The sequence below is a fragment of the Trachurus trachurus genome, assembly GCF_905171665.1.
Source record: "Trachurus trachurus genome assembly, chromosome: 1".
In the NCBI taxonomy this organism is placed as follows: domain Eukaryota; kingdom Metazoa; phylum Chordata; class Actinopteri; order Carangiformes; family Carangidae; genus Trachurus; species Trachurus trachurus.
This window is the reverse complement of record NC_139891.1, coordinates 34,950,886-34,969,546: the sequence shown is the minus strand read 5'-3', so window position 1 is coordinate 34,969,546 and position 18,661 is coordinate 34,950,886. Positions and strand designations below refer to the sequence as shown.

Sequence of the window (18,661 nt, the reverse complement as noted above, 5' to 3'; positions counted from 1 at the left end):
ACCGCCCCCTGGTGGACGAACCGTAAACTTGCCGTATCTGCATCGAACGTTGTCCGATTTGCTCGAAACTTCACATGTGTGATGAGGTGACGACCCCGAACGCAACGGCCCACATCCCGTTACCGCCCCCTGGTGGACGAACGGTAAACTTGCCGTAACTCCATCGCACGTTGTCCGATTTGCTCGAAACTTCGCGTGTTCGATGAGGGGACAGCCCTCGACGCAGCCGCCCGCGTCCGGTGGCGCGCGGGGGTTTCGAAGAGCGCCCCGGGGGAAGCGGGGACCGGGGGGGTCGTGGGATCGGGACGCCGAGTGGCGTGGAACGAGGGCCCGTCATAGCCGCTTGCGGCTTTAATTAGGGCCCGAGCCAGTGACAACGTCACAGGGAGGACCCTATTGTAATTCGACATGCACATGCGCCAACGTGCCAGCCGACGAGTAACAACAAGTAAGCAAGCAAGTAACCAAGTACTGCATAGACCTGGCGCAAAATATCCCAGATATTGTAATGTTTATTATTATTATTATTATTATTATTATTATTATTATTATTCCCCCTCTTTAAACCCCAATTTGACCCCTTTGCCAAGCCGAGAAACGGACGAAACTTGGCACACACGTCGGGTCTTGCGAAAATTGACGTCTGATGCTATCGCCGTTTGTGGGCGGGGCAAATTGGCACAACAGCGCCCCCTGGAACTTTTGACCCCCGGCCATAGGGACCAAAATTTTTTTCCCCGCAGGCTGCCCAAACTTGGTACACATATGTATCATACCCAGACATGAAAAAAAATTGTTTCGTGCGAAGCCCAAAAACCAACAGGAAGTCGGCCATTTTGGTTAGCATTTATTTTACGCAAAACGAACTCCTCCGAGGGATTACGCCCGATCGGCTCCAAATTGGGTCCAGAACATCGTCAGACCTAGCTGAGCTTAACTTGTGCTCCGCAGGTCTGTAGCTCAAAGGGGTTGGCCTCTGGCGTGCCCCGAAGTTTGGCGACTGTTTCGGTGCTCGCCATGTAAATACGAACGGCTCTCATGCCCACATACTTGATCGTAGACGCTTCAAACTTGGTGCAAAAATCTATGGCGAGACCCTGAACGATCCGACATATTATTTGCCTACGTCGCTCATAGCGCCCCCCGGTGGTAACAGGAAACGTACAAAAATTCGTTAAAAATACATAGTTGACCAAATCGACTTCGTTCCACTTCTAATACATGCAGACCCGGATGGTGGAGCTACATCATGAACACTTTGACCCTACGAGCAACGGCGTCCGTGTGCCGCCGCGGCGAATGTGTATCTTCCCAATTTAAATTACGTTTGCCTTTCATGCGCACATACTTCGTCGTAGCCAATTGAAATTCAAAGGACATGACGTTGGCTCCACCCTGAACGTTTTGATGTATCGACTTCCTGCCTGGCTCATAGCGCCCCCCGGTGGTAACAGGAAGTACGCAAAAAATCATTAAAAATCCATACTTCACCCGATCAACTTCATTCCACTTCTAATACATGCAGAACCAGTTGCTGAAGCTACATTATGAACGTTGTGAAGATACGACGAATGGCGTCCGTGTGCCGCCGCGGCGACTGACGATTTTTTATCGTCCACTTACGTTTGCCTTTTTCGTGGCTTTAACGAAGTCGTGTCCTCACGAAATTTCATCCACAGGTCAAGAATGGCGAGCTCTTTCAGCGGATAGAGTCGTTTCCCATGGGCGTGGCAAAATGCCTCTATAGCGCCCCCTTGAGGTTTTTCCGAAATTCTCCATAGACAATTTTCGCTTACTTTGCCGTATACATACGAAACTCGACACACACCTGTATCATACCCAAACATACAAAAAATTGAATTGGAGCCACGCCCTAAACCCAACAGGAAGTCGGCCATTTTGGTTAGCATTTCTTTGACGCAAAACGAACTCCTCCGAGGGAGTTCGCCCGATTCACTTCAAATTGGGTACAGAACATCTCCAGACCAAGCTGATTACGGCTTGTGCTCCGCAGGTCTGTAGGTCAAAGGGCGTGGCTGCTAGCGCACGGCCAAGTTCCGCGATTCAGCTAAAAAGGTTTAAATGCTATCGCGCCCACAGATTTGATCGCAGCGGCTTCAAACTTGGTGCACATGATGATGATGTGACCCTGAACGATCCGACATATTACTTTCATACATCACTTATAGCGCCCCCCGGTGGTAACAGGAAATTACATATTTTGCATCGACATTGTCCGATTTGCTCGAAACTTCACATGTGTGATGAGGTAACGACCCCGAACGCAACGGCACACATCCCGTTACTGCCCCCTGGTGGACGAACCGTAAACTTGCCGTAACTCCATCGTACATTGTCCGATTTGCTCGAAACTTCACGTGTTTGATGAGGTAACGACGCTGAACACAACGGCCCACATCCCGTTACTGCCCCCTGGTGGACGAACCGTAAACTTGCCGTAACTCCATCGTACATTGTCCGATTTGCTCGAAACTTCACGTGTGTGATGAGGCAACGACCCCGAACGCAACAGCCCACATCCCGTTACTGCCCCCTGGTGGACGAACCATGAACTTGCCATAACTCCATCATGCATTGTCCGTTTTGGTCCAAACTTCATGCTAAAATTAACATGACATCACTTTATTGCTGTAACCTTAGCCAAGGTGTTTGACAAGATTTTATGGTGACACCAGCTTTTGATCATATTTATTGTATACATACTCTATGATTCATGTGTAGTAATTCTGGGGACAGTATTTCAATTTTATTGTAGTATTAGAAGTATAACTGTAATGATAAATACTTACATTTCATACCAGTGGCGGCTGGTGACTGAAAAAATAGGGGAGGACAGGAGGAACATTTATTTTCTACTAGTTGATCCTACTTTCCTATCCCTACTTTCTTTTATTCAATGGAAATTAAACAGTAAAACTCTCTTACAAGATTTCTTAAAAACAACATCATTTTATTCAATCTCACCGTATCCAGATTAACACAGGCCTAATCAAAAATAGAGAGCATTTACCATGGGATGGGAAAAAAAGAATACAGACCAGTGTTCAACACCTGTAAATGTCACAGTGGGGATTCCACACCCTCTGATTTAAAAAGGAAAAACACTAACCATGAAAATCTGAAATTATTAATAACAAAGCAAAGTGTTCCACTCAAATACATACATATTTATTATTTGTTTTATTTTTTCTCTGAGTTGACAGAAGAAAGAAAAAAAAAAGTCCAGTCGTGATTTTGTTTACCCTCTAGCTGCCCAGGTCACATAGTATCTATGAAACAATCCCTCTGACTCTCTCTGTATATTCGAACAGTTTCTCCAGAAATCTGCTGATATTTCCTTTGAAATTGATTCCAATATCGTGGAAAACTCCCTATTTCTTAAACTATGAGCAGCATGAGCAGCACTGCTGGCAGTAAAAGTTTGGCGCACATAGCAACAGTTACCAAGGGGTGTGGGAGAACTGTCATTGGACCAACCTGTTATCAATCTTGTGTTCTTGTTGCTGATTGGCAAGGCAGGATGTCCTCCCATAGCGCATTATTTTATGTGTCTTAGATCAACATGAAAGGAGATCCCGCCGTGAGGTGTGTAGTCTACAATAGATGGCCTAGCTGGAGGACAGAAGTCCTCCATTCTCATCTTCCCCACACCTTCCTGCTCCGTGCTCCTCACACAGATTGCTCTGTCGCCTCCTCCTGCAGGCGTCGATGTTGAAACGTTGTAAGTGGATTTAGTGGATTTTCTTCCATAAAGGAGAAATACAAATATATTATACATGATTTGTCAATGTTTTATTTCAACCAGTTACTCTTTATTAAAAATATAATAATACGTATTTGACGATTTCACTGTAACATTGGTGTGCAACTGATGACTGTCAGTCCTTGCTAGGAAATATTAGTTGATAACACAACAATTTTTTGTATACCTCCAAGTGCCAACTAATGGACAAATATATCATCTTATTTACTCCTTTATTCATTACTCCCAGCAGGTTGTTCTCTTCTTTTCATTTGGCTTGGTGCTTCAAGTCTTAATGGTTTGCTGCAAACATTATGGATATTGTTTTACTTAATCTCATATTTATATGTGGTGGTGTCTGTGTACACTACAGTTACTGTTGAATAATAGACTCATTAGAACCCAGTTGAGTAGATGCAGCTGTAGTTTATTATGGCAACAAAACATTAGTACACACAACACATGGCAAACTTACAATAAAAAGGCAAGAAGGTATTGTGTCTTTATAATTCAGTTTTTATTTTTGAACTATTAGAGAGACACTCAACAGTTCTCACTTCAGCAACAGTGGAGAGGAAAAACATCCTTTTAACAGGAAGAAACCTCCAGCATAACCAAACTAGTGTGTGTTGTCATCACACACACAGACAGAGAGAGACAGAGAGAGAGAGACACAGAGACAGAAGAGAGAGGAAGAGAGAGAGAGAGAGAGAGAGAGAGAGAGAGAGAGAGAGAGAGAGAGAGAGAGAGAGAGAGACACACACAGAGAGAGACAGAGACAGAGAGAGAGAGAGACAGAGAGAGATAGAGAGAGAGATTACTATTCTACATATTCATACAATCAACTATTATAATACATGTTCATATATTATGATATATTCAAAACTACATTTTAATACATTCATATACATTATATTACACAGAATTACAGAACTCAAATATTACAATCATCATTCACAGTGTATTTAAAGAGATTACATATAACAACTACATAATTCAACACAAACATATCCATATATACTACATTTGCAACCCTAGAAAGAAAACACAATACAAAATATGGCTTAGCCTCTGCTGTCCATGTAGAAGATGCCTGAAGTAAATGGCTGGAACCACCTGGAACACAGAACACAGAAAAGGCCAGCAAGGAAACACAAATACATACACTGAAACAGATTAATACATGTTTAACATTTAATACATGTTCATATAATTCATATGGCAATATATGTTTGTTACTTTAGCGTTATTATATTATATTGCTATATACATTACACATTTGAAATTACAACCACTAACAAATTCATATAAAATAAATTACTATAGCTACAGTACACATTTCATACTACATTACTCAACTAGGTCTTGCTGAAAGAACAAAGAATTCCTTCATGGTCACTAAAATAAATTGGCAACACTACTGCCTGCACATCATAAATTGATGTTTTGATGTACACATGGTCAATTAGTGTACCTCTCTCTGTTGTTGGTTGTAAAACACGTTGCACAAAGCCGTTCTCTGCCATAAAACGACAAACAGATGAAGATGGTGAAACATCATCAGATGAAGATGGTGAAACTTTTTCATTATCATTAAAGTCCCCTATAACGGCAACAGTTCTACTGAAGGAATCCAATGTCTTTAGCAACTTGCTGAGATTTTCTTTAAACAAAGGAATAGGATATAATGGCGGTCGATAGATCACAGCTAACACTATGTCCACACCATCACAGGCACAAACCAAACATTCCAGGTCCACGTCTGGTACCTGAACAAGACACACTAAACTATTCCTACAGTACAGACCCACACCGCCATGTTGCTGCCCCTGGAAACCCACTAGCAGTGGATTACTGCTAGTGTACGACAGACTTCGGGGACGACTATGGAAACTAAAACCATCAATCTGGACTGATTCTAGTAAAGAATGTGCAGACAGCCATGTTTCTGTAACAGCGATACAGTTAAGCTGCAAGTGCTGAGTACATAATGATAAATCTGCAACATGTCCAGATAAACCCTGCACATTCATCAAAAACACAGAGAAAGCATTTGACTCCATGTTAGGCCGGGCTAAATTGTCACTTAAAAACCTTGGCATGCTTCGAAGTGCATCCTTTATTTTGGCGTTGCAGAAAATTACCTTCTCTTTAAAATCTGTAATGATCAACCCCTTGAGAGTCCTAACACGACTCAAAGCTACATAGGCCTGTCCTGGAGCAAATATCCTCTCTAGAGAGACCACTGCCTTGTCGACAGTCATTCCCTGTGTTTTGTGTGCAGTACACGCCCAGGCAAGTTTCAATGGAAATTGCCGGCGCATCCCGCCTTTCCCAGTGGCTCTTTCCTCTTCAGGCTTGATGCCTGTTGAGCCAGCTACCACTGGTGGGGTATGTGCACTGCTCTTCCTCCTCTGGGCACCAACATTAGCATCATCAAACTTGACAAAAACAACCTGAGGAAACCTATTGTCAGGCTGATGAACTATATCAGTGACTGTGCCACATACCCCATTCACAAGCCCATCATTGACATCCACATTTTTTATCAACATCACACGAGCACCTTGACCTAACAGTAGCACCTCTTCCAAACATGTGTTGGGTGCTCTCCTGTGATGACCGCTTATCAATTCCAGCTTCCCCGTTCTTTTGCTGTTCTCAAAGTCCTGGGCGTGGATCTCTTCCCTCTCAGTACATACTGTTACCACCTGGTCAAAATTGTAGTCATTGACTTGGCTATTCGTAGCAAATATATGCAAAGCTGAGCTCTCTTCACCTGTTACACGTTGTTTCAACATATCAATATCCTTGTCGTCCAATGGTGTCTCTTTAGGACGAGTTCTGAGCCTGTTCAACATATCTGAAAACGATTTTTCTTTCTGCCTTTCAACTGTTGTCAACTCCACAACCTTAAATAAACTGGACCAAAGGTTCACAGTCACATTATCATTATACAGCGCTTTCCCTCTAACAGGAGGCAGCTGATAAAAGTCTCCAACAGCCAGCACACACACATTCCCAAACGGTGAAAAATCACCTGTTTGTTTAATCTGCCTCAACCGTCCATGGATGTAAGCCAGGAGGTTGTGATCTACCATGGAGATCTCATCAATAATCACAATCTGCAGATCACCTAACTTAGCTCGCAATGAATTGAGCTTCTCTTCACCCAAAGGACTGTACGGCAAGCGCACATCCTTCCCAATGCTAAATGTGGTGTGTATTGTTGCTGCATTCAAATTGTATGCAGCAATGCCTGTTGGAGCACATAGTAAAACACACGTGCTATCAGGGTGACGGCTAACAGTAGACAAAAGTCTACCTGCCTCATACTGAATAGCTCTGATTAAATGGCTCTTCCCTGTCCCAGCACCACCTGTAATAAACACATGAAGAGGCTCTGGCTTTTCCCCTCTGACCCTATCCAAGCACCACTGACGGACCTGATAAAAAACAGACAACTGTGTCTCATTTAGTGATCGAATCAATGTCAAGCCCTCGCTTCTGCTCATGACATTCCTCTTCTCTAAATGAGAAACCTGTTGCCTGGTAACAGCTAAATCTGGAATGTTTTCCGGTGGGTCATCCCCTAGCTGTGGATTGTCCTGAAGTTCCTGCACGCACTCCAACCGTTCCAGCTCCGCCTCTGGACACAGCTCAGCCCAGGCATCCTCAAACACACCCTGATCATCTAACTGTTTCTGAGCATTCTCTATCTTATCTGCTTCTATCTCAAATCTATGTCTATTTCCATCAACAACTGACCTCACAGAATGCCTGGCCCCATCACTAAACCTGACATTACCATTCTCGTAAAAATCTTTAAAAGTTACATAGTTAGTCGGTTTAAGCTGGGAATCTGAACGATGTGGCAAGAACAACTGTAAGATGCTTTGGTGGAACAACTCTGGACTCTTGGTCTCAGAGAAGCGAGCATAGCGAACTACAGCTGGCTTTGTCCGAGTTCTCTTGGCTATAGAGCCAAAATTACCATTTAATTGAATTGCACCTTTACATTTCTCATTTTTGGTGAGAATGCGATACTCGGACGCAAACACAGCCAAACACATATCACTAAACACATCATCATTAGGCCTGTTCCTGTACCGATCATTTAAACTGGTCATCCACATGTCTTCGTCGCTAAGATCAGATGATGACGCAGATGATGCCTTATGTTTTAACACACTTAAAGGCAAACTCATTCTAACTGTACTTTCCCCTGTGGGAACGAACATGACCTTCCTGGAGCACTCTTTAAGATGCATATTAGTAAGCCTGTAAACAGCCTCCTGGGCAGACACATCTCTATGGTGAAGGTAAACACTGCCTAAATTCTTAAGAGCATCTTTTGCACTACGATTACCTTCTTTAGAGGCCTCCCTATGTGCATTCCCTAACATTAATCCCATTTCCCGCTCTGCCTTGGAAATATAGGAAATAATGTATACTACACAGGCGTACGCGTCCACTACAAATTGGATATCTAAATTGGCATTCCAACATTTTAATAAAGACTTGTTGTAGTGGTTAATCCACGTTTCATCAACCTGCCTTTTCAAAACCACCTGAGTGCGCCGTTCAAGCACTCTCACACTTTCCTCAAACGCCTCCTGAGTAATGTTCAAGGTCTGAAACAGCTGCTGCACACTATCAAAACTTCTGTTTTCATCTGACAAAGCCGTCTTAATGGATGTCAGAACCCTGTTGGCCCATTCTTTCTTTTTCTTTTTAAGTTCAGCTAAACGTGTAAGACATGGACACAGTCTACCAGGATGAGCTGGGTCTACAGGACAAGTGCACGGTGGCACTGTTTCATCGGGGCGCCGGCTAATAAATGTCCTAGTTGACACGGGCCTTGGAAAATTGAAACGACACACAGTGTTTTTCTTTTTACATGTCTTGGCATGTCGTTTCGAATGTCGCTGAACAGTAGTAACAATGTCCAGCAACTCCTCATCTGATGATGGGAGTTCACATGTTACATATTTGTCAATGAACTGAACTACCTCCTCATCAGTGTTTCTGTCTATCAGCGGAGCATTCTCTATCCAGAATAGACAATGGACATGAGGAGAACCTCTCTGCTGAAACTCCACCCTGTAAAAGTAATCTATAATCTTACCAATCGGTTGAGATGGTGACATGAGCACGTTCCTGAGGAAACAATGCCATCTATAATCAAACATGCGAGCAGCTGTGACAGGATTGCGTCTCAACAAATCACACTTATCAGCCCACTCTAAATCTTCTACAGTGGCTGTTCGTCCTTCCTGCTTCAGAATAGTAGAGAGCAGATTGCCCCAACGCATATCTGCAGAACTAAATGAACAAAACCAGGTTGGAATGCCCAGCTGACGCACACAGGCCAGGAGGTCACGCTGGGCTCCCTGCCAGAAAGCTGGAGTGCCTCTAATAGGTCGAAGAAAACGATAACCATCATCATACTCCAGCATCTTCTTGAAATTCTCCTCATTATTCAGAATATCTGACACCTTATACGACCTCTCACCCCCTTTACTTTTACGTAATGCAATTGACACATTTGACACAACCTGTTCAACCTCTGACATATACTGAGCAAAAAATATGTATTCAAGATTATTTGCAAACCTGCCATCTGCGTGTAAAATGCGATTATTAAAGTATCGTGACAAAGTCAGCCGATACTGGCGATGCTCGTGGTAAGTGTTTCTGGCCCTTGGAAACAACACTGGGAAACACTTTGCTTCATTAGTAATATCAGAAAGCAGCTTCACAGGATTGTTGCCTTCTGCTGGTGCTACGTTCAAAATATCATCAAAATATTGGTCAAGAACCTCCTGACCAATATCAACAGGCATTAGACAGGTGTCCTGAAACATGCCATGTGACTGTCTATCGTGCAGAAGCTCCTCCTCCTCAGCTGCAGCAGCATCATCATTAGCATCAGGTCTGTTTACAGTCTGTGATGCTGCAGGAATGTTACCACCAGCACTGTCAACAGTCGGTGATACTAAAGAAACGTTAGCATCAGCACTGTCAACAGTCTGTGATGCTAAAGAAACGTTAGCATCAGCACTGTCAACAGTCTGTGATGCTAAAGGAACGTCAGCATCAGCACTGTCAACAGTTTGGCTTGCAGTAGGAACTTCAGCAGCATCAGCACTGTCAACAGTCTGTGATGCTAAAGGAACTTCAGCTTCCTGTTCCTGACAAAACTCATTTAACCACGCTTCATTAAACACAATGTCCTTATAAAGGCTATTGCTCTGTTTTAAATACTGCAAGGCCTGTCTAATGCGGAGAGTATCAACAAACTGATACTCATAGTGACCTTTATAGGTCAACTTACGCTTTAACTTCACTGCCAACAAAGACCCCTCCATATTGGAACGGGGTAACAGGTTACTGGTCTGTACAATGTTGGCTGGAACACAAGTCACTGGACCATGTACTCCGTTTTGACCCCCTTTAGGCAAAGCTAGCATTTTCATAAATGGAATATGTAAAGCTACCAAATGTTGCTCCAAACTATTCAAACAGGCCAGCTCAGGAGGAACAGCCTGAACTGTTAGATTGTTCTGAGAACACTCAGGTGGCATCTCACCTCTGTTGATCTTATAGTGACAAGTGTAACAAATCCATAATTTACCCCGAGCAGTGTCCAACACCTGACATGGCACAACACAAAACTCATTACACTTATGCAAGTAGTCCTCAGATATGCAGTTTGTTGCTATTGAGGCTACTGTCTGTGTTTTGTTATAATCATCTCTTTTACAGTTCAGAACCTGGTGCCTGAATAGCAAGCGGAAACACACTCCGCAGACATGTTCTGGTCCTACGGAAACTTCCTCTAAAAACTGCTGCATAACAAAGTCAAACTGTCCTGTCTTCTCTTTCTTCATTTGTCTTTTCAATCTAACATCTGCTATAACACTCTTTTTAAGATCAGTATTTTGATGATACTTCCTGATGCTTGTAGCTTTAACTTTAAGTCTGAAATTTGTATTTGCCCTGTATTTACTTTTGCTCATTTCAATGACTCTCCTTTTAAATAAAACATTTTGATGGTATTTACTTACACTTAATGCCTTCAGTCTTAATCTATGCGCAATGTTTTGTTTATACTTCGCAATGCTTGATGACTTCAGTCTTAATCTATGCGCAATGTTTTGTTTATACTTCGCAATGCTTGATGACTTCAGTCTTAATTTATGCGCAATGTTTTGTTTATACTTCGCAATGCTTAATGCCTTCAGTCTTAATTTATGCGCAATGTTTTGTTTATACTTCGCAATGCTTAATGCCTTCAGTCTTAATTTATGCGCAATGTTTTGTTTATACTTCGCAATGCTTAATGCCTTCAGTCTTAATTTATGCGCAATGTTTTGTTTATACTTCGCAATGCTTAATGCCTTCAGTCTTAATTTATGCGCAATGTTTTGATTATACTTCGCAATGCTTAATGCCTTCAGTCTTAATTTATGCCCAATGTCTTGTTTATACCTAGCAATGCTTAATGACTTTACTTGTTTCTTATGGTCAAGATTTGTCTTATATTTGTTCACACTTAGTGCCTTCAATTTCATCTTGAATAAATCATCCTGTTTGTATTTAGTTACACTCAATTGCCTCTTGTGTTGCTTATACAACACATGTTGTTGATATTTTATTTTACGCTGCACGTTACGTTTCTTCTTAAAATATGTAGACAGGTTTAAACTGGTTGATGACAAGGTACCTCCATCAGAAACCTCACTTTCAGCTTTACTATGACATCTCAAGTTATAGCCAACAGAAACAGATGTGTTAACCTTACAGTAACCATAGCAACTTTGTGACTGAGGCTGCTGAGCACAGACAACTGTTTCATAATGATTAGCATTAACATTATGTAAATACACAGCTTCATTTGACAACTTCCCATTTAGACAGCTATATTCAAGCCAGCGATCATTATAATAGGTGAAAACACTAACACCTAAATAATCAGCTGTGGCTTGAATCTCTAACTCAGTGGCCCAACTACCAACATAGGACATCCTTGACATCTTGATGTATTCTGATATTGAAGGATACTCGCTTCTCAGAAGACTCTGATAGGCAACAGGATTGCTTTGTAACTGCTTCACAGCTGCATTTCTAATCTTCTTATGGTATTTCTGTGTACCACTAATGGCCTGGCTAATGGCCCTAAAGAAGCAGTTTCCATCACCCACAATCTTCTCTGTCATACAAGGAATTCCTAAAGAACCAACAGCAGAAGAGGTGACATCTACTCTCTCTGATTCTATGTTAGTCTGCTTACACAAAGCAAAAGCAACATCTTTAGAAAGGGGACGGAATTCTAAGTTTTTACATGCTACATCCCCAACAAACACAACATCTGAATTGACATCATTATCAAAACTCTTTGCTTTCTTGGAAGTGCCATGTCTCTGTGTGCATTTACGTTTTTCACGTTGGTTAGTGGCTGCACGGACCACTGGTGTGACAAGAGGGGTAACCTGTCCCTCTCCACATGTAACAGCTGTCTGTGTGCATTTACGTTTCTCGCGTATGTTAGTGGCTGCACGGACCACTGGTGTCACAGTAACCTGTTCCTCTACACAATCAACAGCTGCACCAGCACTCACTACTGGAATGACAGGCGCAGGACCAGGAGTGGTTACCTGTTCCTCTACACACTCAGCAGCACTCAAGGACACACTTGAGGGTTTCACTTGAACACCACAGATCTCAAACTCCTTGGGAAATGTCTGACTACCTGCAAATTTGCTAAAGTGCTCAAACAGATGCTGTACACAACTAAAATAGACTACAACACTCTGTCCTTCACCATCAACCATCCCATACTCATCGCGAGCGTGGGAGTCAACCACAGCATATTCCCCATCTTTACTACAAATGACAGCACATGTAGCCCCACCCATTGTAACCAAGCAGGGCTTGTCTTGGGTACACCTCTGACAGAGACCGTCAAACAGAGAGATGTGCTCAGGTGAAATACGCACACTTGGAGAGGAGGCCCCAAATCCATATACAGGTTTCACATCATACTCAAAATCAACAAAACCATACTGCTTAGGCAACTCTGTAACAGCAGGGAATCCAGATGGATGTGCGATCTGATTGCCTTCCCACATGGATGTGTACAGTTTATCACCTGCGAGCACTACCTCGTCCAGTGTGTCAGACTGCCACTCAAAGACGCTGTCTTTGGAGTGTCTCAATAAAGCAACCAAACCAATGGCCATACACTGACGACCGTGATATGCAAACTTACTCTGGTCGCCTTGATGGAAACTTCCTCTAACAGAAGCGCGACCTTGGGACTGACTTGTAACAATGGGATCAATCGCTACTGAAACACTGCTGGTCTCTCCCTCAGACTGAGTGGGTACAACTGGTTCAATAACCACAGAAACATTGCTGCTCTCTCCCTCATCAACACACTGCTCCACAGAAATGCTCTGTCCCTCATCAACACACTCCTCCACACTGCCGCTCTCTCCCTCAGACTGAGTTGCCACAACTGGTTCAATAACCACAGAAACATTGCCGCTCCCTCCCTTATCACCACACTGCTCCACAGAGATGCTACTGACAGAAAAAAACTCTGTAAACAAAGACTGGCCCAGAGCAATGATGTGTTCCACCAGGTCATCAAAGGTGGTGTTGAAAACGACCCTAGATCTGCCTGGATAGGACCTCTTTCCCTCTTCGGAACGTGCCCCACAATCCACAACAACAAAGAAGTCCTTGTGCTGCATGACCAACACTGCTGCTGTGTTGAGCCCCAACACACACATGCCATCCCCTGACAACTGCTGCCTCAACTTCTCCTTCAACTCAATCACATCCCTGATGCTCCTATACTCTGGCTCCCCCAAATCCACGTTCCACTGATGACCACACACATCAAACTGCCTCCTCACCCCCCCCAGCCAAGTCCCCAAAGTTAACCCCTGTTTGCGAACAAAATCAAGATCATCGCCACGCCACGTACAAACCGGAGCGATGCTATGTTTAATTGCCGCGACAACACAGCATGACACGTAATCATGGACATCATATTCGTGTTTTGGAGAAAGATACTCTGTCCCTGATGCTGGAGACCCTCCCTTCATCAATGAACAACAAGGCACAGTGGGAATACTCTGACCTTTAGTAGCTTCTGGTGTGTCCCCTTCAGTTGCTCGCTGGGTTTCCCGGACCACCGTCGCATCCTGGGGAACAGGTTGGACAGGCTCAGGGCTGGGAGGGACAGCAGCAGGAAGGGCAGCGACACTGGGAGTAGGAGCGGTCCCTGGCACATCACAGGTCGACACAGGGTCGGGTGTCGCCTCCACCTGCAAAAGAAGAAACATGAAAACATTAATACCTGTGGAAGAGAGGGTCATGCTGGCTATAATAAAGATGGTGTTAAATTTGCCACAACAACAAACACAATTACAAAGACCATTCAATAACTCTACTTGCCTTCTGGTCCACGGCCTGGGCTTCAGGACGGACAGTCAACGTGGGAGTTGAGGTCACGACCTAGAAAGAATAAGAAAGGAAAGACATCCCATTAAATCTACATATTCAAGTAAATCTGATCCAGATTTTGCAGTTATACATCATTCACAATGACTTTCTGTCCATCACAATAATACATGAACACATCTCCTTCAGGATTTAAACACGACATACCTTCTTCCTAGCACGTCTGGGCTTCTTGGGGACAGGTCGAGTACGAGGTCCCACAGGCGGCGGCTAAAGTGACAGAAACATAGTGTCAAAACAGTGGACAAAAAGAATATCTGAACTATTAGAAGTTTCTTGTTCTATAAATACCTGCTCGCCCGTGGAAACAGCGTCCTCGGCCGAAGGACCAGCGTCGTCCGTGTCAGGCAACATCCCAGGCGGCAGCCAGAAAGGGTTCAGGGGAAGAAGACGCTGTATGAAAGACATAAAGATTTTTTGTCACACTTATCGTTTTGTTACGGAATAGAATGTCACTGTCAAGATCACAGTTAAATAAAATGACAACATACCACTCGAGGAACCCTCCTCTCCCGAGAGCAACGGTGCTACAACGACAAAACAGAAAAGACATTAGGATACAGAAAAACCTTCATTTCTCAGTTCATGACCATATGTAGACAAAGTTCGTCTTCTTACCTTCCTGCCTGGCACGGTCGTCCAGGCGTCCTCGTCCCTGGGAAGGGTGGGTGGAGGTGGGGCTGGGACCTCCTCCGGCGCGACCTCCCGACCGGTCCACGTGGGAATGGGCCTGGGCCTGGGGGACACCGGAAAGACGACGGGTGGCGGAGGTGGCGGAGGCGCGGGCCGCTCCAGGTGCTGCTTGGTGGCAGCCACCAGCGACTCCACGAGGATAGGCATCCCCGCGTCGTCACTGAGGTGCGTCTATGAAGAGGAACAAATAAAGATTACAATACAGTAATGTTGAACAAGATGACATTTACTGTCAATCATACTGTGTTGTCTAAATAAGCATTTCTGAGATTCAAAGTACAATTTTCACTTACACCATCGACAGCCCAGAGCTGCCGTTGCCTCGGTGGGAAGCGTTCCGCGTGGCAGTAGAACCGCAAACCTAAAGACAACAAAAACAAGGAAAACCCACGGATTACTGAAAAACTCAAAAACAGTCCACGGTCAACTTTCATAACACAAACAATAAAGGAGCATTGCCTCAATTATAGCTGAAATAGATACTTCTGATAAATCATAAGTGCCTAAACCCATGCATTGATATTTTCAAACATACGGTGCTGTCCTGCGATGCGCTGGAAGTTCTGTCTGTGGGACTCCTGGACAACCCCCTCCACAGACAGACGAGGGACATGGTCCACGACGAAAACCTACACAAAATGTCATAACGGTCAGTTACAAATCGATAGTCACAGTACATATAATTTCATGTTCAACAAATACATCAATGACCTACCTCTGCAGTCCGCCAGGCTTCCATGACAGCGCGCAGGTACCGGTCAAACGCTGCAGCTGCTCGGTCCGGGGTCTGGTTCAGGTTGTTGCTGGGGGCAAGAACACAAACAGCATCAGGAATATGAGGACAAGTGTGGACAACATGATTTACCTCCATCCTGAGCAGGTCCGCGCACGCCCCCGGCACAGACAGGAAACCGAAGGTGTAGCCGTCCGCTTCCATTGGCACGAATCCATCCACGATGGGGCGTAGATGGGATGCCCCGACAAAAACAACAAGCTGGGAGAAAAGGGAAAAAACACGTCTTAAAGGATGTACACTCACAATGACACTTATTATCAGCATTCATCATGATTTCTGAATAGTACATACCTTCTTATCGGGGACTTTTGCAGGAATGGCCACCTTCAGCTGCTTCCCGGTGCGCGGAGAAAGGGGCCACTGCAGAGACTTCCGGCGCCAGCCAGTGCCGGGGACTGTTGATGAAAAAACGTACAACATTTCAGCTCATGCATACAGAAACATATACAGAGAATGGTTTAGGGAAATATATGGAAGAATACTTACTGGCACTGAAGGCGGGGAGGGCTGGCAGGAAAGTCGCATCCTGCCGCCGAGACTGCTGCCGGAACCTAGCAGCCTCGGCACGACGGTAGGCCTTGCCACGGGGCATCTAAAAGTATAAAGACCCAGTTATTACACATGTGTAGATTAAGACATGCATTTAGAAAGGATTTCACATTACCTCACACATAATAAAAATATTCTGATTTTTAACCAATAATTCACTGATGTTCCCTTTAAGCCCACCTGCTCCCATTAAACCCACTGGCTGTGTTTCAATGGAGAGTTTCTTCCTTTTGACTTTTGAACCATTTTCCTGCCTAAGTTTGACCTCACCTAATCAATCAGCTTCATAATTCAGATAATTAAATACCCAAATTTAAATATTAGTGATATTGCATGGGCCAATTCATTCATTTTATTAATTGTTTCTATTTAAGCTGTGGTTTTATGTTTAAAAAGTTATTTGTTTAGTTGTAAATACTGAAATTGATTCATTTATTATCCTTAAAATAGTATTGAACCAGGAAACTGTCTTTCTCTCAGTCATTGGGTCTTCAGAAATCTAGATAAAAACACTTTCAACCAGCTGGCTGGACCAGAAAATTTGGACAAATGTAAATGCCAATTGTATAATGTAGGATAGAGATACAGACAAAATGACAACAGATATTGAAAGCATAAGTACTGAAGAGTAATTTCCATTCTAATTTTTATTTTGTTCATGAATAGTTTTTTGGCTACATTGCAAAGAAGACATGTTGTAAGTTTAGCTTTTTCTGTGTTGACAACACATCAAATAGGCCGATCATGCCTATTTCAAATGCCATTTACAGGGCCAAGGAGAGGAGTGGAGACAAAATGAAAATAGCTATTGAGAGCTAAGAGATTAAATATTTTAATAGAATAACTTTGGATTTTGAAGATTTTTAAATATATATATATATATGTAGAAAAATACTATGAATACACCACTTAGAATAAACAGAATTAAAAAACAGCTGTTCATTTAAGTTAATCCAAGCACAATGGAAAGAGGTCAGAGCCGACTTCAGCTGTGACGACACACAGTGCCAGACCTTAGAAAAAACCCCTCCTCCACTCGGCCCGTGGCATCCATTTTAAATGAGCTCAACAAAAGGTCAAAGTTGTGACTTCACTTTGACCTAAACTTTCCACAACAAACAATGTACCCCAATTAAAAGAAAACTATTACCTGTATATACAACACACACAAAGTGAGTTCAGGCTTCATACAGTCACACTAACACACATGGAAAATTCTAAACTCTATAAGCATAACAACAAACTAACTTCAGAGGCCAAAATGGCCACAAAATGACTGACTTAAAAGCAATCCTGAAATGCTGAAATGTTTGCTGGACAATACTGCTGTTAATTACAATAACAACAATAACTAATAAAACAATAACATGAATCACTTTAGATACATTCTATTACTGCACATGTACGGAATATTCCACAGTTTCACTCTTCAACAACAACAACAACAACAGCCACACGGCCTAGGTCACAATAGATCCAGGGAACCATAGCCAGACTAGCGTGCTACCAGCTCAAAGTTGACCACACAAAAACACATTGGCCTGGGCACTAGTACAATAACAATAAAGAGGATAAATATTCCACCGTTTCAATGCATAGCTCTCACCAAAACCTACTTCTCTGGTCCAGTCACAGAGCAATTACAGTTCTCAGCTTTCAGAAAAACACGAGCCTCTCTGCTAACTTCAACATGCTAACGGCTAACTACGCTACATGCTAATGCCCAGTTCGAAATGAACGTCTTACGTGCATTTCGAAATGATTTAATATTACCAGAAGCACACACACAACTCTAATCATGTTTATTGCTGGTCAAAGACAAACAGTTTCAACAACACACTACAGACTTGTTCATAAACAATAGCACTGCTGTAAGTTAACTCTACTGGTTGAGCAAGCCAACGGCTAACTATAGCTACAACATGATACTAAGATAATAAATCGAATACAAAACAAATACTTACGGTAATGACTGGTAGGTCACAAAGATGTACACAGAAGTCAACGCTGTGATGAGTGGGTTTGAAGATTTTCTCAGCAAAAAGCCGTGAAAAGACTGTTTCTCTCGTACTATTAAACTAGCGTGCTACCAGCTCAATGTTGTATCAAAACAGACTGAGACACGGAGTTTGCATCGTAGTAGATAGGACTGGGGGTGAACTCACCGTAACCAATCACAGCGTGGTGGGAAGGCCCAGAAAGTCCGTCGAGCCCCGCCCCCGGTTACTGTTTTTATGTGTTTCAACCTGATGACAAAAAGCCATCATTGTTGCCGTGCTGTTCCGTGGCTTAATCGGTAGCGCGCTTGCCTTTCACGCAGTCAA

The 18,661-nt window shown here is 43.3% G+C and overlaps 1 protein-coding gene across 1 annotated transcript; it reads right to left on the bottom strand.

Annotated features, from left to right (window-relative positions):
- Positions 1–3,629: 3,629 nt before the first annotated feature.
- LOC310989172 (uncharacterized protein) lies at positions 3,630–18,405 on the bottom strand (the record flags this gene model as incomplete). The annotated part of the gene is made up of 14 exons (XM_083976130.1): positions 18,302–18,405; positions 16,275–16,380; positions 16,080–16,183; positions 15,708–15,986; positions 15,528–15,621; positions 15,286–15,353; positions 14,918–15,163; positions 14,791–14,826; positions 14,591–14,692; positions 14,447–14,509; positions 14,234–14,293; positions 13,917–14,103; positions 4,813–4,879; positions 3,630–3,717 (listed from the first exon to the last, which is right to left on the bottom strand). Exons 2-14 carry the CDS (start codon positions 16,378–16,380, stop codon positions 3,630–3,632), a joined length of 1,500 nt encoding a protein of 499 aa, XP_083832256.1. The 5' UTR covers positions 18,302–18,405.
- Between the last annotated feature and the right edge of the window lie 256 nt (positions 18,406–18,661).